General features: G+C 47.3%; 2 protein-coding genes across 2 annotated transcripts in view; both read right to left on the bottom strand.

The window, feature by feature from the left end:
* The window catches only part of LOC141224331 (uncharacterized), a 149539-nt gene extending 123833 nt beyond the window's left edge, over positions 1 to 25706 (bottom strand). The window contains exons 1-3 of the mRNA XM_073666909.1: positions 25647 to 25706; positions 23232 to 23366; positions 22923 to 23102 (exon numbers count right to left, since the gene is read on the bottom strand). Coding sequence (XP_073523010.1) covers positions 22923 to 23102; positions 23232 to 23309 — 258 coding nt within the window. The 5' untranslated portion in view covers positions 23310 to 23366; positions 25647 to 25706. The remainder of the gene's footprint in view (positions 1 to 22922; positions 23103 to 23231; positions 23367 to 25646) is intronic.
* On the bottom strand, positions 444 to 22400 carry LOC141224343 (uncharacterized). Its single transcript, XM_073666930.1, has 3 exons — positions 22374 to 22400; positions 22239 to 22329; positions 444 to 2211 (listed from the first exon to the last, which is right to left on the bottom strand). The coding sequence occupies exons 1-3, from the start codon at positions 22398 to 22400 to the stop codon at positions 683 to 685; spliced, it is 1647 nt and encodes a 548-aa protein (XP_073523031.1). The 3' UTR covers positions 444 to 682.
* Positions 25707 to 26010: the final 304 nt, after the last annotated feature.

Raw genomic sequence — 26010 nt, forward strand, 5'->3', positions numbered from 1 at the left:
AAGCTTGGAAGACAAAACCAAAGAATCTAGATGAACTCTGGGAGTCATGTAAGACTGCATTCTCTGCTATTCCTGATGACGTCATTAATAAATTGTATGAATCATTGTTGAACCGCATGGATGCAGTCCTTCAAGCTCATGGAAGTCACACAAAATATTAAATATGACTCTAATAGCACCACAACTTCATTCATCAATGTTATGCAACATATATTTTTATTTTAAGATAATTATTTGTTTGAATATCACATTACTTTCTGTGGGCGACAAAACTTTGGTCTTGCCAAAATCTGACCATTCGGTGTTCATTAAATGATCAATATTTCACCATTGATGCCAATTTATTTTCTTAACCGAAATCAAATTTGGGAGGGTTTCAGCTTTCAAAAGAGTAATTTATAAAACCAATGGATGAATTTAACGTCAGGTTATAATCTTTTATTTACATAACATGGATAAGCGACATAACTTCTGTCAGGGAGTGTATATGAATGTATTTTAGTTTCTCACTCAGGGTTTTCATATTTGACTTTATACTTTCCTTTCCCCTGGTTGACAGCGTGTTGTGGCCTCCCCTCTGGTTCCTCAGGAGGTACAAAAAACTCCTCAATGGCCTATTAAGAGAGTTAGGTCCGTGGCGTTTTTAGTTGTGCAGCTAGGGCCTTTATAATCTGTATAGAGACTAGTTGGGTGTAGTTGCGGCATTCTTCTCTTTGTGGGTTCTCCGGTGGCTATCAAGATTTGCTTTCTGGTTAAAACATTTCCCACATTTTGAACATGAAAATGGCTTCTCCCCTGTGTGAACTCTCTGATGTTTGATAAGATTTGATTTCTTTGCAAAACATTTCCCACATACTGAACATGAAAATGGCTTCTCCCCTGTGTGAGTTCTCTGATGTTCGATAAGCGTTGATTTCGCTGTAAAACAGTTCCCACATTCTGAACATGAAAATGGCTTCTCCCCTGTGTGAGTTCTCTGATGTTTGAGAAGATTTGATTTCTGTACAAAACATTTCCCACATTCTGAACATGAAAATGGCTTCTCCCCTGTGTGAATTATCTGATGTTTTATAAGATTTGATTTCTTTGCAAAATATTTCCCACATTCTGAACATGAAAATGGCTTCTCCCCTGTGTGAGTTCTCTGATGTTCCATAAGTGTTGATTGCTCTGTAAAACAGTTCCCACATTCTGAACATGAAAAATGCTTCTCCCCTGTGTGAGTTTTCTGATGTGCAATAAGTTTTGATTTCTGTACAAAACATTTCTCACATTCTGAACATGAAAATGGCTTCAGCCCTGTGTGGGTTCTCTGGTGTGTAATAAGATTTGATTTCTCTGTAAAGCAGTTCCCACATTCGGAACATGAAAATGGCTTCTCCCCTGTGTGAGTTCTCTGATGGCTGATAAGATTTGATTGATTTGCAAAACATTTCCCACATTCTGAACATGAAAATGGCTTCTCCCCTGTGTGAGTTCTCTGATGTGCAATAAGATATGTTTTCTCTGTAAAGCAGTTCCCACATTCTGAACATGAAAATGGCTTCTCCCCTGTGTGAGTTCTCTGATGTCTGATAAAAGTTAATTTCTTTATAAAACATTTCCCACATTCTGAACATGAAAATGGCTTCTCCCCTGTGTGAGTTCTCTGATGTGCAATAAGATTTGATTTCGCTGTAAAGCAGTTTCCACATTCTGAACATGAAAATGGCTTCTCCCCTGTGTGAGTTCTCTGATGTCTGATGAAAGTTGATTTCTTTGTAAAACATTTCCCACATTCTGAACAGGAAAATGGCTTCTCCCCTGTGTGAGTTCTCAGGTGCCTAACAAAATCTGATTTCTGATTAAAACATCTCCCACACTTGGAACAAGAAAATCTATTCTTCGCTTTGTGAATTTTTTCATGTTTAAGAAAAGACTTTTTGAGGGGAAAACTATTTCCATATTCTGAACGTGAAAATGGCTTCTTTGCTTTAGTAGCAATTTGTTTTTTAATGCTTATTTTGCGACTTTGATTTTCCTTAGTAGTCGGTAATGAATCAGAAGACAGGACCTGTTTCATAGGATCAGATGACAGATCTTTGCTGTGAAGGGATGATGGTATATCTGGAGTAATGGCATTCACTTCAATTGTATCCTGTGGGATCTCAAAATTATCTGATTTGAAAATTGAAGATGTCAGGTGTCCCTCTGATCTCCTGGTACAGACATCTGCCAATAATAAAACCAATTATTATTTTTTAATAAAAATCCTTGTAATTATATATTTTTGAACATTTCTACTTAAACTGTCCGTAAAAATGGGAAGTTATGCAAAAAAATCTAATTATTCACCAAGACAATGACAGTTCACAGTCTAATAGAAAACCTCATAGGATGAACCAGAAGAGCGTGGTGTTCAACTGTTTATTCATTCTGCCTCCCAAATATGGAATAAGAAGCCACCAAACAATGTTATGTAGGCAAAAATAATACCAAGAAAAACTTCTACTAGCAAAAAAACAAGTCACCACTCAGGTCCATCATCTGTTAATGGAAAAACAGAGGTTTCCACATTATTAGTGGCTCAAAGGCTCTTGAAAAGCAACATGGCTTCCATAAACCAATCCAGCAATATCTTACCTCTCAAAGTGAAATCTCCCCCTCATTCTGAGCCTTCCAGTGCGCCCAAACCACATTTAGCCTCCATGTATTTGGCATTACTATAGTGAGAAGAACCCACTTAATTTACGGTGTGTGTCTCCTGGAGCACAATCTGGTCACTATGTGTTGGGTTATAAAATGACAAATGTGCAATTTTCACTCTACAAGATCCTCTGCGTGCTAATTTCAGGAAAGTGGCTTTGGAGTCAAAATAGTCACTTGTCCTATAGATTAATTCACTGAGGAATATAATTTCCAAAATGGAGCCACTTTATGGTGATTTCTACTGCTCTGGTTTTCTGCCATTTTGTCATATAAGGGCTTCTGCAAATGGTGGGTCCCATCTCCTCTGGGATCTCCTACTGCAACATGTGCTTCTGTCACCAGGAGCCATCTTTTTCCTTGGGAGCCCCATGACAGCACCATACGAGAGAGTAGGATCCACCCCTATTACCCGACAGGAAGACCTGAGCACAAAATAAAAAGGCAACTCCCACTTCCTCCTTCAATGTGGTTTCATGTCCTCAAGGATGTAGAAGCCTGGAGCTCACGGCAGGAGCAGCCATGAATCATGGAACACCAGTGAATCATGAAACACCATGCTGTGTTCTATAGAAACCTCTAGTGAGTGGCAATAAGCAGGGGCCCAGTTGGGCGCTGAAATGATAACATCAGTCTGGAAGAATCTAAATTTAATGATTCCGTACCTACCTACGTTTGTTTGGCCTAGGCCTCATGGCTTGTGTATTGAGCCTCATGGTTAGGCCTCATGGCTTGCGTATTGAGCTTCACGGCTAGGCCTCATGGCTTGCGTATTGAGCCTCACTGCTAGTGTGTCACCCTGGCCTGGATGCCACAAATATATTAAAGCTGTGTCTGAGAGCAAGGGGGAGGTTCACTAGTCAGGGGAACATTAACATGCAATGCCTCCTGTCTCAGGCCAGTAGGGGGAGCTGGCTGCCCCTATAAAAGCTGGTACTGGGGGCAGGGTTAGGGAGAACCGGATGACCTGTCTCAGGACTGAGACGTGTCCCAGAGCAGAGCAGGGACAGAAAGTTGTATTGCACCTAAGAGGAAGTGTGGCAGGAGGAGAGCCACAAGCCAGAGACAAGAGGAGAAGTGAGCCTGTCTTGGCAGATAGAGGACTTAATCTACCAGACTTTGGTGTCTGAGGCTGGGAGGATTCCACATCCCCAGCAGATAACCAGTTCGCAGGGGACTGTATATTCCTTGGCCTAAGAAGCCTGGAGGCCCTGCCACAACAAAAGGGACCAGCAAAGCTGTACAAGGCTGGGAGCAGAAAGGAACCCACGTCGCAGGCCATACAGGCGAGAATACACGGAGAGCTCGGAAACGTGGGCTGTTACCCTATAAGGAGGAGATAGCCAGAAGGAGCACAGAAAGCACGGTAGGCCTACACCCTCACCCTGACCAGGGCCAATTTCCCCGTTTCTCTCAGACATCCAGGTCCCCTCCTAGCCGGGACTGTTTGTGGGTCAATTTACCTGTTCTAGTAAAGACCCTGGACTGCAACCTGTTGTCTGTGTGCTCCTTGCTCCTCCAGCACTATCAGCACTGGGACTCTCACTACCATCACTCCCAACATCCACTACACTGCCCTGGGGCCGCACTCTTCCTGTGGGAAGTCACACCATCCCAGCTGCATACATCATCAGCCCCAGTGGTCTGCCTTGCAGCGGCGGTTCCTAATGACCGCAAATCCACGGGTGGCGTAGTCGGATAATATCAACAGCACATAACGGACTACCACTGGCCTGACCACCCTGAGCCACGGAACCGGGTTGCCACTACTACTCCCACCGTTTCCCTATTGTCCGGATCCGAGTGCCCCACGGCCCAGGGGGCGAGTCAGCTTTGGCGTAGTCGGCAGGATTGCAACCAACCCGCCACAAACGGGTATTGCGTGCCTGAAAAAGACTTTGCACTTACCTGAAAAGAGGTTTCCCGCCGTCCTGAGCCATTTCCCGCCATTTCCAGCCATCTCCCGCCATCTTCCATCGGTTCCCACCATCTTCAGCCGTTTTCCCGCCATCGGACGCCATCTTCAGGACGCCGCGCGGGAAGAAGAGGGGCGTGGACGTCCAAACCGCGCGAGATCCGAAGCTCCGCCCCACACACCGACGCTGCGCAAGGTCCTGGAAGGGAGAGAGAGCGACGCTGACGTCATCAGGACGCGACGTAAGGTCCTCGTCCAGAGCAGCAGCAGCGGAGCCGCGGCCTACAGAAGAGGATCGTCGGAAGGTAGGCCACGCTTAACTAGGGGGGAGGAAGATGTCGGACACAGAGGCACCCATTACCACCAACGCGGCTGCAGCAGCGGTGATGCCCTTTTCCCTGCCATACATCCCTGGAGCGACCTGGCTGCCCAAGTACTCAGGGGAGCCCCATGCCCTAACTGACTTTAAGGAAAGGCTGTACAGTTTGTTCCAGGTTTACCCCCTGACAGAGGAACAGAAGGTTAGCATATTAACAGGGCAGTTAACTGGCGCAGCCCAAAGGGAGGTAAAGTCATGGCCCACTGAGGAGAAAAGAACCGTGAAGGGTATTCTGGCCCGGCTGCGGGGTACCTTTGACACACGTACCTCCGCTGAAATTAAAATGAGGTTCTATGGATGTAAGCAGCGGGCACAGGACAGCATCAGAGACTATGCCCTAAATTTGCAGGAAGCCCTAAGGGCCATCCAACAAACTGACCCTGGCAGTGTGCAGGAAACGGATAGACTACTAACAGAACAATTCATAGAAGGTCTGCTGTCCAGCGCCCACAGGGCCCAACTGCGCCTCATGTTCTTTCAGAACCCTGATCTGACCTTTGCCCAATTTAAGGACAGGGCCATAAGGGTGCTCCGTGAACCTGCAATCAGTGGCGCTATAAACCCCCGGCCCCCTGCTCTCACCTACCACCAGGAGGCGGCGCCCTCCTCTATGGACCCCGTGGGAGCTGATGCACAGGCTCTGAACCAAGCCCCGTCGAAAGACCTGCACCACCAAGTCCAGGAGCTGACCAGGAGCATCACGGCATTGACCAGGACCGTCCAGGCGTTGCAAGTGGACCCGTCAAGACCCATCGAGCTGGCTTCAAGTCCGGAGGATGTCCCGTGGCGTCGACAGAGGAGGATCCCGTCGTTCCGAGGGAGGCCCACAGACCGCTACGCAGAGGATGGACAGCCCATTTGCCGTCGATGCAACCAGCCCGGACACATTTCCAGGTACTGTAATTTAAACGGGTCCAACCTGGGGCAGAGGGCCAACCCCCAGGCATAAGATCACTAGGCCCTTATAATTGGCGTGATAAGTACGTTGGGGGGCGCCCGGTTTTACCCGTGGTGCTGGACGGTATCCCCATGAGCGCCTTGCTGGATACTGGGTCACAAGTAACCACTATCCCTTATGTACTTTTTAAGCAGTATTGGACTGATGCTGATATCACACGGTATCCAGACAGTAACTTGAGCATCATCGCCAGTAATGGCTTACCCGTGCCGCAGATGGGGTTCAAGGAGATGACCATTAAAATTGGTAAAGTTGAACTACCGGCACAGGGAGTGATTATTGTGGAAATTGACCGTCGTGAAAGTCACCCTAAAATAACTGTGGGTACTAACGTGATTGAAAATTGTCTTTCAGAGGTAATTGTAATTCTACAACAGGTGGCGGTGAATGCTTGTTCCAGCCAACAGAGAGTCCTCAACAAAAAAATAAAAGCCCTGATGAGACGGCAGCAGGTAGAACTTTCTGGTGGTGAGATCGGTAGCGTAAGACTGAGTGACCCATTCCCCATTTCCATGCCTCCGAAAAGTGAAATGATGATCTGGTGTCGGACTGCAATCGGGTTGAGAGGTAGAGACTACCAAGCCATGGTAGAACCCGTGTACTCGGACAGCAGGCCCACCATTTTGACAGCCCGGGGGGTGGTTGATGTCCGTCATGGGAGGGTGCCCGTCCGCATCCTCAACATTGGGGAGAGGGAAGTACACTTACCCAGGTACACTACACTCGCCAAACTGTTTGTTGTCGAACACAAAGCTATCAGGGCCGTGGAACCCTTGCCTCCATCTCCACAGGCGGAGGGTAACGGCTCCCAGAAACAAAAGGAGGACTGGTGCCAGAAACTCTATGTGGGTGCTGACTCCACTCCCCTGCACCAAAAACAAGGAGTCTACCGGGTGGTACAGGAGTACGAGAGAGTCTTTAGTAAACACCCGCTAGACTTCGGCAGAGTAAAGGGGATAGAACACCACATCCCCACAGGGAGCCACCCACCGATAAAAGAAAGACACAGACCTGTACCCCCTGCACATTATGAGAACGCAAAGGGCATGCTAAGAGAAATTAAAGAAGCTGGGGTCATTAGAGATAGCTGTAGCCCCTGGGCAGCCCCCTTGGTTCTGGTGAAAAAGAAAGATGGCACCATGAGAATGTGCGTAGACTATAGACAAATCAACCGTATCACCCATAAAGACGCATACCCGCTGCCTAGAATAGAGGAGTCTTTAGCCGCACTAAAATCAGCTAACTTCTTTTCTACTTTGGACCTTACTAGCGGGTACTGGCAGGTTCCTGTGGCAGAGGCTGACAAGGAGAAGACCGCCTTCACCACCCCGATGGGACTGAGTGAGTTCAACTGTATGCCCTTCGGGCTCTGCAACGCACCAGGGACCTTCCAGAGGCTGATGGAATGCTGTCTAGGGCACCGAAACTTCGAGACGGTCCTCCTTTACCTGGACGACGTGATCGTCTATTCGAAGACCTACGAGGACGATCTGAAGCACCTGGCCGAGGTGTTCGAAGCCCTGGCAGGCTATGGCCTGAAGGTGAAACCATCGAAGTGTCACCTGCTGAAACCAAAGGTCCAGTACCTAGGGCACGTGGTAAGTGCGGAAGGAGTAGCCCCCGACCCTGACAAGGTCACGGCAATCAAGAGCTGGCCAAGCCCCTCGAACATCAAAGAGGTGAGACAGTTTCTCGGGTTGGTAGGCTACTACCGAAGGTTCATCCCCGGGTTCACTAAGATGGCAGCTCCTATGCAGGACCTCCTGATCGGACAGTCTAAGTCCAGGAGCCAAAAGCCTCCCTTCAAGTGGGATAAACCGGAAGAGGAGTCCTTCCGCCAGTTGAAGATGGCCCTCACAGGGGATGAGATCCTGGCCTACCCTGATTATGGCCAGCCTTTTATTCTCCACACGGACGCCAGTAATGTGGGACTGGGAGCCGTACTGTCCCAAAACCAACAGGGCAGATAAAGGGTGATCGCGTACGCCAGCCGGAAGCTGAGTCCCACCGAGAGGAACCCGGAGAATTACAGTTCCTTCAAGCTAGAATTCTTGGCAGTGGTGTGGGCCGTAACGGAACGCTTCAAGCATTACCTGGCCTCTGCAAAGTTCACCGTGTACACGGACAACAACCCGTTGACACACCTGGACAATGTAAGACTGGGTGCCCTAGAACAGCGGTGGATGGCCCGTCTCTCCAACTATGACTTTGTGATCAAGTACTGGGCCGGCAAAACCAATGCCAACGCTGACGCCCTATCGAGGAAGCCTCACTTACCTGAAGGTGACGAAGACCCAGAAGAGCTGGAGGAGATAGAACTCCCCGCGTTTCACCGGTATGGAGCCGCTCAATACTCCCACCGCGTGAAGGAGGAGGATCTAACAACCGTGACGATCAATCCCCTACCTCACCACAGCTGGGCTGAGACCCAAGATAGTGACCCTGCCATCCGCCTGGTGAAAGATCTGCTGACCCAGGAAGACGCCCGCATGGATCCGGATGCTCCAGAGGAAGCTAAGCAGCTATGGAAAGAGAAGAGCAAGCTGTTCCTCTACGAAGGCAAGTTGTGCAGAAGGATTGTCAACCACCGGACGCACGAGCTGACCTGGCAAGTCGTGGTTCCAAGGCGGGATGCAGCTATGGTCCTGGGGGCTTACCATGACAGAGCGGGGCACTTCGGTTAGAAGAAACTGGAGTTCCTGCTAAGAGGACGGTTCCTTTGGGTCGGCATGAGAGGAGCTGTGGAGAAGTGGTGCAGAGACTGTGGCCCTTGTCACCTAAGGAGGAAGGACCGCACCAGCCAGAAGACACCCTTGAGGCCCATCGTCACCACCCAGCCTCTTGAGCTGGTAGCTCTAGACCACGTCAAGTTGGCTCCAAGCCGGTCAGGGTACATCTACGCCCTGACAATCGTGGACCACTATTCCCGTTTTCTCGTGGTGGTCCCGGTAAAAGACTTGACAGCCCAAACAGCGGCCAGAGCCTTCCAGCAATACTTCTGTCGTCCACACGGGTATCCGGAACAGGTCCTGACAGACCAGGGTCCAGCGTTCGAGGCTGAAATCTTCCAAGAGTTCTGCAACCTCTATGGCTGTAAGAAGATTTGTACATTGCCTTACCACCCCCAAACCAACGGGATGTGTGAGAAGATGAACAATATAGTCATTGATCTCCTGAAGACGTTGCCCCTGGAGGAACGCAGCCTGTGGCCAGAAAAACTGCCGGACCTAGTAGACCTATACAACAATATCCCGGTGAATGCTACAAACTGCACCCCGGCTTACCTGATGCGAGCCAGACCAGATAAGCTGCTCGTAGACCTGGAGATGGGAGTCCTAACGCCTGAGGACACCTCCCCGGATGCAGACTGGGATACAGAAAGGCAACTGCTGTACAAGAAGGTACAGGAGAGTGTGGAGAGGAGCCTGGCCCAGGTGAGAGAAAGGCAAGAAAGACTCTTCAACCAACACGCCACTGCTGGTCCCCTAGAACCTGGTGAGCAGGTCCTGAAGTGGAAGAGAAGGCTACATAAGTTGGACGACCAGTGGAAAAGGGAACCCTACACCGTACTGCAGTCTGACCATGACAACCCAAAGGTGTGCGTAATCACCAAGGACGGAGGAGAAACCACTAGTGTTGTCTCCAGGGACCACCTCAAAAGATGCCCAGAGCAACTCCGTAGTGCAGAAGAGGATCAGAGTGACCTTGAACCCGCAGAGGACAAGGAAGAAATGATCAGCACCGTTCTCGGAGAGTTCCCTCAGTCCTGGACTCGCATAAATGATGCCATAGTGGTACCCGTCCTGCATTTCCTGCAACCGGCACAGCAACAACCAACACCAGAGCCGGAAGGTGAAGAGGAGCAAGCAGTTCCAGAGGCAGAAGAGCCTGTACCAGCAGCCCAGGAGAGTCAACCCTCTGCTGACAGTGAGCCTGCCATGCCTGCGGTAAGCCAAAGCACCCGCAGACAGCTGCCTGCCCTACCTGTACACCCAGCTGGTAGCTGTACCCCTAACGCTAGTGGGGAAAGCCAGGTTGGTCCACCACCAGACAGTGGGCTACGTAGGTCAACCAGGAGCACAAAGGGGCAGATACCCGCTCGCTGGAAAATATAGAGCGCGCTAAGATTGTAAATGACCCTGTTGCCAAATATTGAATTGTTTGCAGTTACATGCATGTTTGGTAATTCTGTGTTTCAGTTTCTTGCAGCTACCGTAAGGACTCAAAGGTTATGGACTTTTTATAACCGGGACCTTGTATGGACTGTGTTCGGAGCCTAGCCCAGGAATGAACTAAGACTGTAAAGGACTTGGGGTAGGACAGACCCCCACCTGGTTAAGGCTCCCCGTTGTGCTGGTGATATGGACACCCGGTCACAGGCCACACTGTGACCTTAAGAACTCAATCTGTGCGTCGTCTGTCTGTTAATGTTTTATGGTTATGCATATTGTCTTTGTTTATTGTTTAGTTCCGGAGTACTAAATTTCACTAGGGGGGAATGTGTCACCCTGGCCTGGATGCCACAAATATATTAAAGCTGTGTCTGAGAGCAAGGGGGAGGTTCTCTAGTCAGGGGAACATTAGCATGCAATGCCTCCTGTCTCAGGCCAGTAGGGGGAGCTGGCTGCCCCTATAAAAGCTGGTACTGGGGGCAGGGTTAGGGAGAACCGAATGACCTGTCTCAGGACTGAGACGTGTCCCAGAGCAGAGCAGGGACAGAAAGTTGTATTGCACCTAAGAGGAAGTGTGGCAGGAGGAGAGCCACAAGCCAGAGACAAGAGGCGAAGTGAGCCTGTCTTGGCAGATAGAGGACTTAATCTACCAGACTTTGGTGTCTGAGGCTGGGAGGATTCCACATCCCCCAGCAGATAACCAGTTCACAGGGGACTGTATATTCCTTGGCCTAAGAAGCCTGGAGGCCCTGCCACAACAGAAGGGACCAGCAAAGCCGTACAAGGCTGGGAGCAGAAAGGAACCCACGTCGCAGGCCATACAGGCGAGAATACACGGAGAGCTCGGAAACGTGGACTGTTACCCTATAAGGAGGAGATAGCCAGAAGGAGCACAGAAAACACGGTAGGCCTACACCCTCACTCTGACCAGGGCCAATTTCCCCGTTGCTCTAAGACATCCAGGTTCCCTCCTAGCCGGGACTGTTTGTGGGTCAATTTACCTGTTCTAGTAAAGACCCTGGACTGCGACCTGTTGTCTGTGTGCTCCTTGCTCCTCCAGCACTATCAGCACTGGGACTCTCACTACCATCACTCCCAACATCCACTACACTGCCCTGGGCCGTACTCTTCCCGTGGGAAGTCACACCATCCCAGCTGCATACATCATCAGCCCCAGCGGTTAGCCTTGCAGCGGCGGTTCCTAATGACCGCAAATCCACGGGTGGCGTAGTCGGATAATATCAACAGCACATAACGGACTACCACTGGCCTGACCACCCTGAGCCACAGAACCAGGTTGCCACTACTACTCCCACCGTTTCCCTATTGTCCGGATCCGAGTGCCCCACGGCCCAGGGGGCGAGTCACTAGGCCTCATGGCTTGCGTATTAAGCCTCACGGCTAGGCCTCATGGCTTGCGTATTGAGCCTCACGGCTAGGCCTCATGGCTTGCGTATTGAGCCTCACGGCTAGGCCTCATGGCTTGTGTATTGAGCCTCACGGCTAGGCCTCATGGCTTGCGTATTGAGCCTCAAGGCTAGGCCTCATGGCTTGCGTATTGAGCCTCAAGGCTAGGCCTCATGGCTTGCGTATTGAGCCTCACGGCTAGGCCTCATGGTTTGCGTATTGAGCCTCACGGCTAGGCCTCATGGCTTGCGTATTGAGCCTCACGGCTAGGCCTCATGGCTTGCGTACTGAGCCTCACGGCTAGGCTTCATGGCTTGCGTATTGAGCCTCACGGCTAGGCCTCATGGCTTGCGTATTGAGCCTCACGGCTAGGCCTCATGGCTTGCGTATTGAGCCTCACGGCTAGGCCTCATGGCTTGCGTATTGAGCCTCACGGCTAGGTCTCATGGCTTGCGTATTGAGCCTCATGGCTAGGCCTCATGGCTTGCGTACTGAGCCTCACGGCTAGGCCTCATGGCTTACGTATTGAGCCTTACGGCTAGGTCTCATGGCTTGCATATTGAGCCTCATGGCTAGGCCTCGTGGCTTGCGTATTGAGCCTCATGGCTTGCGTATGGAGCCTCATGGCTTGTGTATTGAGCCTCACGGCTAGGCCTGATGGCTTGCGTATTGAGCCTCGTGGCTTGCGTATTGAGCCTCAGGGCTTGCGTATTGAGCCTCAGGGCTTGCGTATTGAGCCTCACGGCTAGGCCTCGTGGCTTGCGTATTGAGCCTCATGGCTTGTATATTGAGCCTCACGGCTAGGGCTCGTGGCTTCCGTATTGAGCCTCGTGGCTTGCGTATTGAGACTCAGGGCTTGCGTATTGAGCCTCAGGGCTTGCGTATTGAGCCTCAGGGCTAGGCCTCATGCCAATTCAGGTGTGGGTTTATGTCTAACGTTGGCCTGTCTGAAGGTTTTTTCAGACCGCTTCATAGTTGTGGAAAAACCTGCCACGTTAGGTCTAGAATTTTCCTCAGCTGTCTGCCTCACGGGGGGTTGCCCGATTAGCCAGGCAACTTGGGGCCTGTAGATCTGTTTCACTAAGGTCTCAAAGCTTCACTACCCTTTACTAGCAATATTACTGATATTGGTAAGGAAGGTTTCTGGTCGATGCCCTCGGTCTGTGGTGATTCTATTAAATACAGTCCAAAGGATAGCTGCTGAGTCCAGATTCAGTCAATCCCTCATACTTGGATAGCATATTGAAATAGTCTGCATTTAACTTTTGTATCCCAGTGGTCTTCTTGGTAAAGGTGTGAATGGGGGCGCTAAAAGAATAATAACAATTTAAGTCCAGTTGATCTTCACAATCTAGGATCATTAGTAACGTAACATAGGTTGAATAAAGACCTAGGTCCATAAAGTTCAACCCTTTCCTATTTTAGGTGCTGGAATCGCCTTTCTTCCACCCGTAATGAGTGCCCCTGGTCCTTCGTATGGTTATTGGAGGGAATAAGTCATGTGCTAGTCCTTTGTACTGACCACACATATATTTATAGATGTAAATGAGATCCCCTCTGAGGAGTCGTTTTTCTAAGCTAAACAAGCTCAACTTTTTCAACCTCTCATCATATGAGAGGCCTCAATCTCTTTAGATGAACTGGCTGATAAACATCTACAGCTCAGTCCCCCCCCCTCCTCCTGCGCTAAGCTTAAAAGAAACCACTATAAGTCCACTTAAAACTCCTACCTAGAGTCTTTGAATGACCTTTTGGACGTTAAGTGATTAAACTCTCTATACCAAATATCCCCAATAGGAAATGGTAGGAGGAGCTGCGAGTTGTACTCACCGGTGGGGGGCTGAAAATCCAACATTTGCCCCAATCTACCCTCCTCGTTTAGAGTGATAGGAAACTTGATCGTGCCAAGAGGGCGGCACTATACCGGTCTGACCTCTTAAGGGAGGTATGAGTTGGTTGATAGACCACCAATTGCCTCAATCTACCCTCCTGGTATGGAATGGTAAGATGAACTTGATTGTGCCAAGTAAGGCAGCACTATACCGATCGGCCTTCCTAAGGGAAGTGCGAGCTGGACTCACCGGTATCGATGGTTGATAAACCAAACATTGCCTCAATCTACCCTCCTGATTCGGAATGGTAAGATAAACTTGATTGTATTGAGTTGGCCAGCACTACCGGTCTGCCCTACTAAGGGAGGTACGAGTTGGACTCGCCGTTATGGGACTGACGAACCGGCAAATATCCCAGTCCATCCTCCTAATGGAGTTGCCCGACAGACACGATTATACCGGATCTGGTAAAATTATTTCAAGACCAGTGTATCCTCCCAGTTAGAAGTGCAGATGGACTAATTGGAAACTAAGTCAATGGAGCCATATTACACTATGTATTCTTGGGATTAAAGTCATAAACTGGTTGACTCAACTAAGTGGCGAGTTGGTTAAATATTCAGTCAGTGCGCTCTTGGAGTGATAAGACGGCAGCGCTGCAATAAACCTATAAAAGGAGGAATCAGTGGATGAGTTAAAATGTCCCCGTACCCGTGAGACTCCTGTGGTGAAGGAGAAGCATCTTTGCAAGTTAAGACAAATGCGTTCACACTGAGGTAAGACCGTTCTGATTATTACTCAAGCACAGGATGATACGTACTTATGGTACATGTTTAACGGGACGGGATGCTAATACCTTAGCTTAAGACCATCTGAGATTTGACCAATACCATAAGAGATCTAGATCTCTTTCTGAATGAGTTGCTTTGGAAAAAAAAAAAAAAAGTGTATCAGAGGTGATGGTTATCACTCGGTTTACTTAGTTTCTTTGCTTGAAAACTAAACTATTTTGCATTTGAAGTACTTTAATCTAACAATCTCCATGGTTGGATTATAAAGTTGCTGAATTGATGCTATTATAGGAGAATAGCGTAAATACGATCATCCCTGCATGAACGTTGGATTGTGACTTTTCTTTTGGAATAGCTTAGATTTGTGTCTTACCCTTTCTAGGTACTTGGCTAGATTGTGGTAGCCATAACTCCCCAGGATGGAAATCTCGAACTATAAGTGTCCGTTCAGCTTAAATACATTTCTTAGGGGAACTTAACGTTACACCTTAAGGGATATAGAGTACTAAATATTTCTGCTGGTTTTGAAATCCCCATTTTGACAATCTGGGATGCTCTATCTACTCTTGATAGCATAGAGTTGAGTAGTTTTGAACGATTATGTGATCATTGACCCTAAAAAAGATTCTTATGGCCCAGATCTTGGCCTTACGTGGGGTCTTCAATTGAAAATGCCAAAAATATTAAGGTAGAAACCCTAGTCAAAGCCTAGTTAAGGTTACCAGGTTCCCTGAATCGATTAACTTCTGCTTCTATTACACGCCGAGTCTTAGCACCAGTTCTTATATACTTCAGTTGTTGGTTAGTTGATTTAATGAAAACAGAATATCTAATCAAATCTAAATCAAATCAAATCAATATCTAATCAAATCAAAAGATATTCAACCATGTATATAAGTGAGTGTAACATACCTGGCGGCGTCATTGCATGGTGGTCCATCTCCCACTGTGCAAGAGGGCGCACTTGATCTCCTGTCCAGAATGTCTCTCTGGCTTCCCTCCATGCTGTCAGTTTGTGTCTGTTTCTGCTGCTTAAGGGCGGCGCCCGATCACTTCCTGCCTTTTGTACCTGCTGTGGGTCACACCCCTTGTGTGTCCTCAGCCTATTGCTGTCTGTCACTTGGTATATAGCTCAGCAGCTCCCTTCTATCCCTGCCTGAGCATAGTGTTTCCTTCAGTGTGTGCTTGCACTCTGAAGGTGCCAGGTCCCGTCTCTTGTCTCCTGCTTTTTGTATCAGTTCCCGTGTCTGAACTGAGTCCTGTATGTCTCCTGCTTTGCGGTATCAGCTCCCGTGTCTGAACTGAGTCCTTTCTGTGTTCTCTTGTCTGTCCTGTCTGAACACGCTCCTAGCCTGTTCCTCCTGCCTTCTAGGGGCCGATTACCTAGACCCGTTCCTGTATCTTGTCTGACCTGTCTGAACTCGCTCCTAGCCTGTTCCTCTCGCCTTCTAGTGGCCGATTTCCTTGACCCGCTCCTGTGTCTGGTCTGTCCTGTCTGAACACGCTCCTTGCCTGTTCGTTCCGCCTCTCTGGGGGCCGTATTCCCAGACCCGCTCCTGTATCCCTCTGCAGTGTCGGTCTCCTCCGTACACTCAGTTCCAGTCTGAACTCTCTCCTGTCCTTTACCTGTTTTGCCTCTATGTCCGTTCCCTTCCTTTTTCTGCAGAGTCTGAACTCGTACCTAACTCCTGCTTGTTGTCTCTGCAAGTACTGTGTGAGTATCTGGCTCTGTCTTTCCCTTCCTGTCTGTTCCGTGTGAACAGAGCCCTGTCCTCCCTGCTCAGCCTTGTCTGCACTCTAGCTGTGCTTGCCTGTAACCCTCTGCCTGTATTGTTCCTGAGTCCCGGTGTGTACTGGGTCCTATCCCGCCTGTGTTCCTACCTGCTAGTGCCTCCCTGTCTGCACTCTAGCTGTGCTTGTCTTTACCCCCCTGCCTGCATACCCGCCTGCCTGCATACTAGTCGTGCCTGCCTATACCCACCAGTCTGTGTGCCAGCCTACCAGCCTGTTCCTGTATTCCCCTGTGTGGGTCAACAGCCGTGTCCGGGGTCTGTCCTGGAGTAGCACCTGGTCCCTCTGCTCGGTTCCTCCTTGGTGCACTGGCGTCGTATGCCGTCGTGCGACCCTGGTCGGATCGGGTGAATACTTAGTCACGCCCCTCCAGGCATTCACTCTCCGGCACGGTCCAGTGGAATCACTACCAATCACACGCACACGCCGCTTAGCCCGGGCGTGTGCATAACAGTGAGGTCTCTAAATATAGACCTTTCTCTGGGAGATAAAGAGGACAGAGTGTTGTAAAAATCCTGTTTACTCTTTTGGCGCTTTTGGTTTAAGCTCCAAATCGATAGACATTATGTTGATTGTGAATTTTTTAGATATCATTCAATCTTGAAGCACTATCTGTTAAACTAGGATATTCTGGGTATCTTTCTTCAGGTGTAAGATCCTACAGGGGTGCTCCCTCCCTATTGAAGGACTCCGTTGCTATGGTCTCTCGTATGGTGCTGTTATGGCGGAGGGAAAAATGATATTTACTCACCGGTAATTTGATTTTCCTGAAACCCATGACAGCACCCTAATTTTCCCTCCCTCTGACTTTTGGCTGATGGTTCTTAGTCTTCTCTTCTCACAATGAAGAATGTGCTTGAGTGAATGTATAAATAAAAATGATGATGAATTGGGTGACTCTTACTTGACTCCTGGAAACCACATTGAAGGAGCAAGTGGGAGTTGCCTTTTTATTTTGCGCTCATGGCTTCCTGTCCAGTAATAGGGGCGGATACTACTCTCTTGTATGGTGCTGTCATGGGTTTCAGGAAAAAAAAATTACCGGTAAGTAATTACCATTTATTCATTCTGCAAGCAGTGCTGGTGATGGAAGAGACGTCGGAAGAACAAGCTCTGGGTGGCGCTGGCTCTGTCCAGCCAATAATAGCCCCAGCCCCCCGAGGAAGCCAGACATGGCGAAACTTGTTGGGGTGGCTATGTATATATTTTCGGTAGCACTAGGGAACCTGTGTATGTCCTAGTAAATAATGTGATCAACTAATCTATGAACTGCAGACATAAAGGAAAACTATAATGAATATAATGAGCTCATGATATCAGATGTATTCTAATACTATACAGTTTCTAGAGACTTAATATCAGAGTAAGGGCACAGACAAACTAGTGTAGTTTTAATTTACTTCTTTACCACATTTTAGTAAAGCAGTAATAAAAGACATTTTTTTATACACCCCTCAACCAGGGTTTTTTTTACCCTCTCGGTAATTTGTCAATATGCATATGACAGAAAATACCCAAAAGTGACAAAATTCTAAAAACTGCACCCCTCAAGGTGCTCAAAACTACATTCAAGAAGTTTAGTAAACGTCCAGGTGTTTCACAGGAATTAATGGAATGTGGAAGGAAATTTTTAGGCTTCCTCCAAAATTTGTTGTGCATGCTGATACTCCACGTGGGGGAAAATAACAGTTTGGGTGCATGGCAGGGCTCCGAAGAAAAGGATCGCCATTTGACTTTTTAAATGTAAAATTTGCTGGAATAATTAGCGGACGCCATGTCGCGATTGGAGAGCCCCTGATGTGCCTAAACAGTGGAAACACCCTACAAGTAACACCATTTTGGAACCTAGACCCCTCAAGGAACTTATCTAGAAGTATGGTGAGCTCCTTGAACCCCCATGTTCTTCACAGAAGTTTATAATGTTGAGCCGTGAAAATACAAAAAATCTAATTTTTCCCACAAAAATGTTTTTTTGCCACACATTTTGCTTCTTCACAAGGGTAACAAGAAAAATTGCACCACACAATTTCTTCTGCAATTTCTCCTGAGTACGCAGATACCCCATATGTGGGAGAAACTACTGTTTGGGCGTACGACACAGCTCAGAAAGGAAGGAATGACGTTTCTTTGATGGAGTGGTCTGCGGGTGTCATGTCGTGTTTGGAGAGCCCCTGATGTGCCTGAACAGAGGAAAACCTCCACAAGTGAACCCATTTTGGAAACTATACCCCTTAAGGAATTTAGTTACCATATTATGTGGACTATATAATGCATTTTTTACCAAGAAAAAAACTCTTGTTTAAAAGTGTGTGCGTCTTATAGTTCGGAGGCGGCTTCCTGTGATGGAGTAGAAAGCGGATACCGCATCCTCCCCAATCACAGAAAGAGCTGTTGTCTATTCTTCTGCTCTGCACTGATCTATGTGACCTGTGAAGAGCAGGAGAGGAAGCTTACCAACAGAACAGAGGCTGCAGGAGCCAAGCAGCTGAAGGACCTTCTGCAACAGTAATTCCAAGACCTTTCAGGTCTGCGAGTGTCATGTCGCTTTTGGAGAACACCTGATTTGCCTAAACAAGTGACCTCTTTTTGGAAACCTGACCCCTCAGGGAACTTATCTAGATGTGTGGTGAGCACCTTGAAACCACAGGTGCTTCACAGAATTTTACAACGTTGATCTGTGAAAATGAAAAAAAGATATTTTTCCCACAAAAATGTTGTTTTAGCCCTAATTTTTTTCATTTTCACAAGGATAGCAGGATAAAATGGACCCCAAAATTTGTTGCGTAATTTCTCCTGAGTATGCTGATACCCCATATGTGGACGAAAACTACTTTTGAGGCACAGTGCAAAACTCAGAAGGGAAAAAGTGCCATATTGGAGTTCAGATTTTGCTAGACTGGCTTGAGGGTGCCATATCACATTGGCAGAGCCCTTGAGGTGCCAGAACAATAGAACCTCCCCCATAAGAAACCCTATTTTACAAACTAAACCTCTCAATGAATTCATCTAGGGAAGCAGTGATCATATTGACACCACAGGGGGGGTCACAGAATTTTATACTATTGGACAGTGAAGAAAAAATAATAACATTTTTCCCACTAAAAATTTTTTTAGCCCTAGATTTTGCATTTTCACACTGGGAAATGGATAAAAATGGCACCAAAATTTATCCCACAATTTCTGCTCAATGTAGAAATACCCCATATGTGACTGTACAGTACTGCTTAGCCACACAGCGAGACTCGGGAAGGACGGAGCAGGACTCCATATACAAAGCCCATAAGTGCTAGAAGAGCAGAATCCCCCCTCAAGTGACCCCATTTTGTAAAATATACCCCTTTGGGAATTTATCTACAGGTGTAGTGTAGATTTTCACTCCATGTTTTTTTTTTCCAGAAACAAGCAGCAGTGGATGTTGCTGAGTGAAAATTGCAAACTACCTTTGTAGTGACCAGTACTTTGTAGTGGCCAGTACGTTGTAGTGCCTGTATATTGTGCCTAGCTCATGCTTCTGGAGACATGCACCCGTTAATTAGGCCGACTCTCATCGCTACACAAATGCCAAACATATGGACACTAACTGCGGTTTGGGCACACTGTGGTGCTCAGAAGGAAGGGGAGCATTTGCATTTGGGAGAGCAGAATTTGCTGAATTTCTTTTGGGGAGCAAGGAGCCATTTTCACTTTTCCAGAGCCTCTGTGCTACCAGTAACGTGGTTAGTCCCTCATTATATGGGAACTATTGGCAGTGAGACAACGTCGAACTAGTAGGAGACGCCCTCTAGTGGACGTGTTCATTATCAATGAATATAGGTGATACCATGGAAAAGAGAATATAGTTTCTCTTACTGGTGACAAATTAATAAATTAGAACTAGTGATGAGCGAGTATGTTCTGTTAACCCTTTCAGCGAGCATGCTTGGGCGATGGCCACTTGTTTTTCTTTACTTAGCTGCTTTTTTCTTGCCATGATACAAATTCTAACAGTCTATTCAGTAGGACTATCAGCTGTGTATCCATCTGACTTCTGCACAACACAACTGATGGTCCCAACCCCATTTATAAGGCAAGAAATGCCACTTATTAAACCTGACAGGGCACACCTATGAAGTGAAAACCATTTCCGGTGACTACCTCTTGAAGCTCATCAAGAGAATGCCAAGAGTGTGCAAAAGCAGTCATCAAAGCAAAAGGTGGCTACTTTGAAGAACCTAGAATATAAGACATATTTTCAGTTGTTTCACACTTTTTTGTTAAGTATATAATTCCACATGTGTTAATTCATAGTTTTGATGCCTTCAGTGTGAATGTACAATTTTCATAGTCATGAAAATACAGAAAAATCTTTAAATGAGAAGGTCTGTCCAAACTTTTGGTCTGTACTGTATGTGTTTTGAGATACAGTATTTGCATGTCATTTAAGAGAGATTAACTTTCTTTCATTATCATGGTATTTATTTTGTATTCTTTATGTTGCAGAACGGCTTCTCCTTATTTTAATCACTGATCATCATCCTCCACGGCCCACAGGCTGATCCACTTACACCTGTTCACCTCCTGTGATATTTCCAGGCTTATTATTCTTTTGTCCTATAGTCCTGCACGGCGTCCATCCCTCATCCCACAGTGGAACGCAAACTCCCCTGTTCTGTAAAGCACTCCACCCACTCAGTACACAGTCTTCTTGCTTGTGGAACGCAGGACGCAGCCTCTGACATGCACGTCCTGCACCGTGGAACGCACGTTCGCCCTCAGTTTCTCCAGTCACACCTCCTATGCCTTCAGGCAATTGATAGCGGCACTCGACACGGTGTCACTTCCGGTGATGTCACTGCTATCCAGACACCGCCTCCTATCGCTTCAGTCCACTTCCAGGAACGTTACACCAGCGGTTCACTCTGATTGGTCTCCTGGGACATTAGGTCCCGCCCTCTGACCACATATACTAGGCTTTCTCCTCCCTTGACATGGCGACCTTTGGAACCAGCGGCGGATGCCACGTTTCACGCCTGTCATACTTCCTGCTCTCACTACTGGGTAGGTTTCTACATATATCTGCAGGTACCGATTGGATAATTCCCTATGAGGCTGATGTTCTTATAGCTGTTTGTCTCCCTAGATCCTGTCTTTCCACTGAGACACTGTGTCCTTCCTGCTTTCACCTTTAACTATATTCCTAGCAGTCTAGTAGGTCACACTTATTATTATTATGTGCTCTCTATTGTAATGTTATTGATTTTCAGATGATTATATGAATTTCAGAAATACCTTATGACAGTTTGTTTCTACTACCATATTTTTCGGACTTTAAGACGCACTTTTTTCCTCTAAAATTTTGGAGGAGGGGGGGTGCGTCTTATAGTCCGATATACATAAAATACTGTGGCTGTGGGTGGTGGGGGATGTGGGGGAAGTGACAGTGGCGGAGTAGCGGTGCGCAGGAGGCAACTGCCGCCTTCTGCAGCCTACACTGTGTCCACTACTAAAGAAAATTAATATTTACGGCTCCCCACGCCCATGGACGTGGGGAGCAGTGAATATTAAATTTTCCTTAATAACCGGCACACTGTGCCTGCAGCTCCTGGTAAGTATGGCACCCTGTATGTATGGCCTCTCTCATCCCGGTATGCATGGCCCCCTTCATCCTTGTATGTATGGCCCCCTCATCCAGGTATGCTTGGCACCCCCTGATCCTCCTCACGCGGCACAAAAAAAAAATAAACTTTCATACTCACCTCCTCTCTCCTCCAGTGCTGTGTCACGCTATGTGCCTGAATAGTCACTGCTCCCCACGCCGGGACTGTGTGCGTGGGGAGCAGTGACCATTCATTCTCCCTAATAGCGCGCACACTGTAGCCGCAGCGCGGCTCCTGCTGCGCTTAGAGTGACCGCTATTAAAGGCAATGAATATTCACCACCACTTAACAGGGCATCATGGCCACATTTTTTGCTTACATTTTTTTTTTATTTTCCTCTTCTAAAACCTAAGTGCGTCTTATGGTCCGGTGAGTCTTATAGTCCGAAAAATACGGTATTTTTTATGCTTTTGTCTGATATATGTAGTTTTCAATTTTTTTGTCTTTATGCTGCAGTACACACTGATGAAGGTTTTAAGGACCAAAACAATAGTATCTGTGTTGGACTGCAATTAAATACATTAAAATTATGCCTGTTTGAGTGCCAAGATTCATTTGCTATTTGAATGGCTTTGACCCTACTTGTTCACCTATTCCAGCAGTGCTGCGGTTTTCTACACTATTATCTGAGATGAATCTGTAACTTCTCTGCATTTAGTGGTTTCTACTCACCTGGGTAGTCATATGTAGGAATATCCTCTTTACACCGCTCATCACCCCTCACATATGTCTCTGTAGTATTAATATGAGTCAGATCTTCACCCTGAAACAAATATTGTAAAAGTCACAGGCAGATGGAGAAGTCACATCTATGGTCAGCTCTAATCCTGCCATCTCCACCGTTCTCATTACACAAGTATAAAACATATAATACTGATGGATAAAACAAGACTGAGCACAAGACCTTCACAGCTGTCTACACATCATAGGGGAGATCTCATGACACCTTTTCTCCATCTACCTGATGATCCTGAGGAACATTGGGATCTTCTTGTTTACAGTCCTGTGGAAGAAGAGGACGGGGACATCTCTCTGGTGTTGTCCTCTTACTGGATAGATCTGGAGGAAACACATAGAGGGACTGAATTCATTGTTTAAATACAGATAATTATAGGTCGTGTGTATTTAGTCCTGTCTATTACCTGGTGATGTGAGGGGCTGGGGAACCTCCATCATGACGTCCTTGTACAGATCTTTGTGTCCTTCTAAATACTCCCACTCCTCCATGGAGAAATAGACAGCGACATCCTGACATCTTATAGGAACCTGACACAGAAAATGATACCGTCATCCCCCCGATCCCTTCATAGTGTTACTGTATAATGTCCCAGCATTCCTCATTCCCAGCAGTGTCACCTCTCCAGTCAGCAGCTCAATCATCTTGTAGGTGAGTTCTAGGATCTTCTGATCATTGATGTCCTCATGTATCAGGGGGTGAGGTGGAGGCCCTGTGATTGGGCTCAGGGGTCTTCTCCATTCCTCAGACACAGGGTCCTGACAGCGCTCACTAGAGGTCTTCTTCACTACAGTGTAACCCTAGTTATGGAGAGACACATTAATAAATCTCACTACAGACATTTCCAGAGTCCTCACCTCTCCAGTTCTGTCCATCTGTTATTCCCATAGATAAGAATGATGTAATGTGACGTCATCAGAATCTCTCACCTCTCCAGTAAGACGGAAGAGGATCTCTAGGGTGAGGTGTAATATCCTCTCCGCCATCTTGTCCCTGTCCATATCCATGCTTAATGAATGAATCAGAAAAATGTTCTTATTTAGGGGATCTGATATTGTAGAGACCTGAATGAGAAGAACATGAGCCGATGTAAATTCATAAAAATCCTGAGTAATAATACAATCACTGGAGATAATAAGGGAAACATATGAGATTTACTATTTTCTACTATTTAGTTTTCTTCTTTACATCTAGTAATAAAACCTATACTGTATATTTTAGGCCACAGACAACAAGCAGTTTCTTCCTTGGAGTCTGTAGCTGAACACGTTTCTCATAGACTCATCTTCCTTATTGCTAATTCTCGTCTCATTTACCGACACTGGAATCGGCATTAACAATACTGCAGGAGATATTCATTACACGTGACATGAGAAATAACTACTTCATGATGAGGATGACATTTTGATCTTCAACTACGGCTCTAGAAACATATTTGGCCAGAGTCCTGTCACCCACTAGATCACTACCGGCCGTCTATATGAATGTTTCCCGTCTTCCCCGGACTGTCATCTTCTAACACGTTAGATCTCATGTCTTATTCACACACAGAAGTTTGAGACATTATAAAAGCTTGTTTGTAAGAACACCAACACAAGAGGTATTTGATGCCAAATTCTCCATATACAATGTATTTTTTTTCTCTGGATAGGATAGGAATTTTTTAGCATTTTCATGTAGGTTTCCATATATTATATGAAAAACACCCCCAAAAAATAAAATTGGGGATGGAGGTACTGTGGGAACATTATACAGTGTGTGGGTGGATGGCGGTACTAGGGGAACAGAATACTGTGTGTGGGGGCCAAGAAAGGGGCACTGTACTATGGGAGCAATACATGATTCATTCACAAAAACACCCTAAACATAACATTTTTAAAACCACCCCACAATTTGTGAATATTCAGGGTAAATCGCTTTCTAACCATTTTATTAGAGCTGATACTATTAAGCTAAAGTGTTTAAACAGACTTTCTTTCAAATCCATAAAGGGGCACTTTTCCGCGTTTGTCATTCAAGAACTGTTGGAGGATTATTAAAGATGATAGTTTTCCCACCAATTAGATGGGACACCTGTGGATATTGGTGGATTTTACCTGCTACATTTCTGGTGTGATTTACTCGGTAAAGTGCCCTTGTGTTAAAGGGGTTGTCCACTACTTTATATGATCCCCCAATGTATTCCCCCGGGGCCCATAAGTGTTTCTCAATACTTTGTGGTGCCTTTTCTGCCTGTGAGTGGCGCTATCACTGGCCGCTCACAGGCATCACGTGACCCCTGGCTGCAGCCAGCTCTGACATCCGCTCATGTCACGTCAAGTTCCGGCTGCAGAAGGTGGTACTCACTTCTACGTTTCACGGTGGACGCTGGGCTGTGGCGTGGGTTACCCAGCACGTCACACCCGGCATCCACCGCACGCTCTTCCTCTCCTCATTCACTGGGAAAGCGAGCGGGGGATGCTGGGTGTGATGCACGGGGTAACCCCTCCCACAGCCCAGCATCCACCGCGAGGAGCGCGTCACTGATGTTAGTCTCACTTGACGTGACATCAGTGACGGGTCACGTGATGCCTCTGAGTGGCCAGCGGTAGTGCTGCAAGGAGGCAGAAAAGGCACCGCAAGGTATTTACAGAAACATTTCTGGGCCCCGGGGGGCGGGTACGTTGGGGGGTTCATATAAAGTAGTGAAAAAATTCTTTAAAGTGGACATTGGACAAACGTCACGATCAATTACAATCAGACTGAAGAAACAACACTCCTCTGTTCGGCTCTATGAGTCTAGGATGAAATCCACTGCGGCCGCTGCAAGAAAAGAATGAAGAAGAGCAGAAGTTTGGGGAGACCACCGTGGCCAGACATTTCCCGGAGATGGTGATAAAAGTTTTGATCTCCGATGGTCGGTGTTAGAAGAGACGACAGCAGCGGATTCACAATCACAACGCAGTAAACTTCTACAGAGACGTGTTCTGGATTTACTCCCTGGAATCACTTAATCCCAAAGAGTTAAATGACGTCTGTAACTTTAATGTCTTTCTATGAAGCTTCTTCTCTGAACTTTATTCCTCTGTTGTCTGTCGGGGAGTTGTTTTCAAAAAAAATATTTTTGGGTGTTTTCTTTCTTTTAGTTTACTGGATTAGTAATGGGGGTGCCTGATAGACTTCTCTGCGCTTCTGTCCTTCATCCTGCAGTCGTCTGAATGGATCTAATGTGGACGGAACCAGCTAAGCCGCATTCTGTCCACAGCTGTTACCTCACTGTTCACACCACACAGAGACCCCAAAAGAGTCTCCGTGCTGAAGGGGTTAATGCCCCCTGCGCTCAGTAATGGGGGATCTCCACATACCTCCACCTGCAGAGCCGCCACCACATATATAGCTGTTCTGTGCGCACAGGACCTGTGATGAGGTCACAGGAGGGGAGGAGTCAGGGGGTCACATGATCAGGGGCCTCAGTGGATGCAGGACTCTGCTGTGCTGGTTGTCATGGTGCTGGATGAGCTGAAGTTTATGTGTGGGGTCAGGAGGGGTTTACAGTGTGGATGTAGCAGAGCCGCGTGTGTACGAGGTGTACGGAGCGGAGCCGCGTGTGTACGAGGTGTACGGAGCAGAGCCGCGTGTGTACGAGGTGTACGGAGCAGAGCCGCGTGTGTACGAGGTGTACGGAGCAGAGCCGCGTGTGTACGAGGTGTACGGAGCGGAGCCGCGTGT

The sequence above is a fragment of the Phyllobates terribilis genome, unplaced genomic scaffold, assembly GCF_046119375.1.
Source record: "Phyllobates terribilis strain yellow unplaced genomic scaffold, ASM4611937v1 Scaffold_391__1_contigs__length_1789467, whole genome shotgun sequence".
Classification (NCBI taxonomy): Eukaryota; Metazoa; Chordata; class Amphibia; order Anura; family Dendrobatidae; genus Phyllobates; species Phyllobates terribilis.

Bases quoted from the DNA above. Each gene is read 5' to 3' on its own strand.
- LOC141224343 (XM_073666930.1), bottom strand. From the start codon at position 22,400: ATGGCAGGATTAGAGCTGACCATAGAT. The intron at 22,330-22,373 runs GTGACTTCTCCA...TATTTGTTTCAG, and splicing joins GATTAGAGCTGACCATAGAT to GGTGAAGATCTGACTCATAT. The intron at 2,212-22,238 runs GTGAGTAGAAAC...TATTATTGGCAG, and splicing joins TCCTACATATGACTACCCAG to ATGTCTGTACCAGGAGATCA.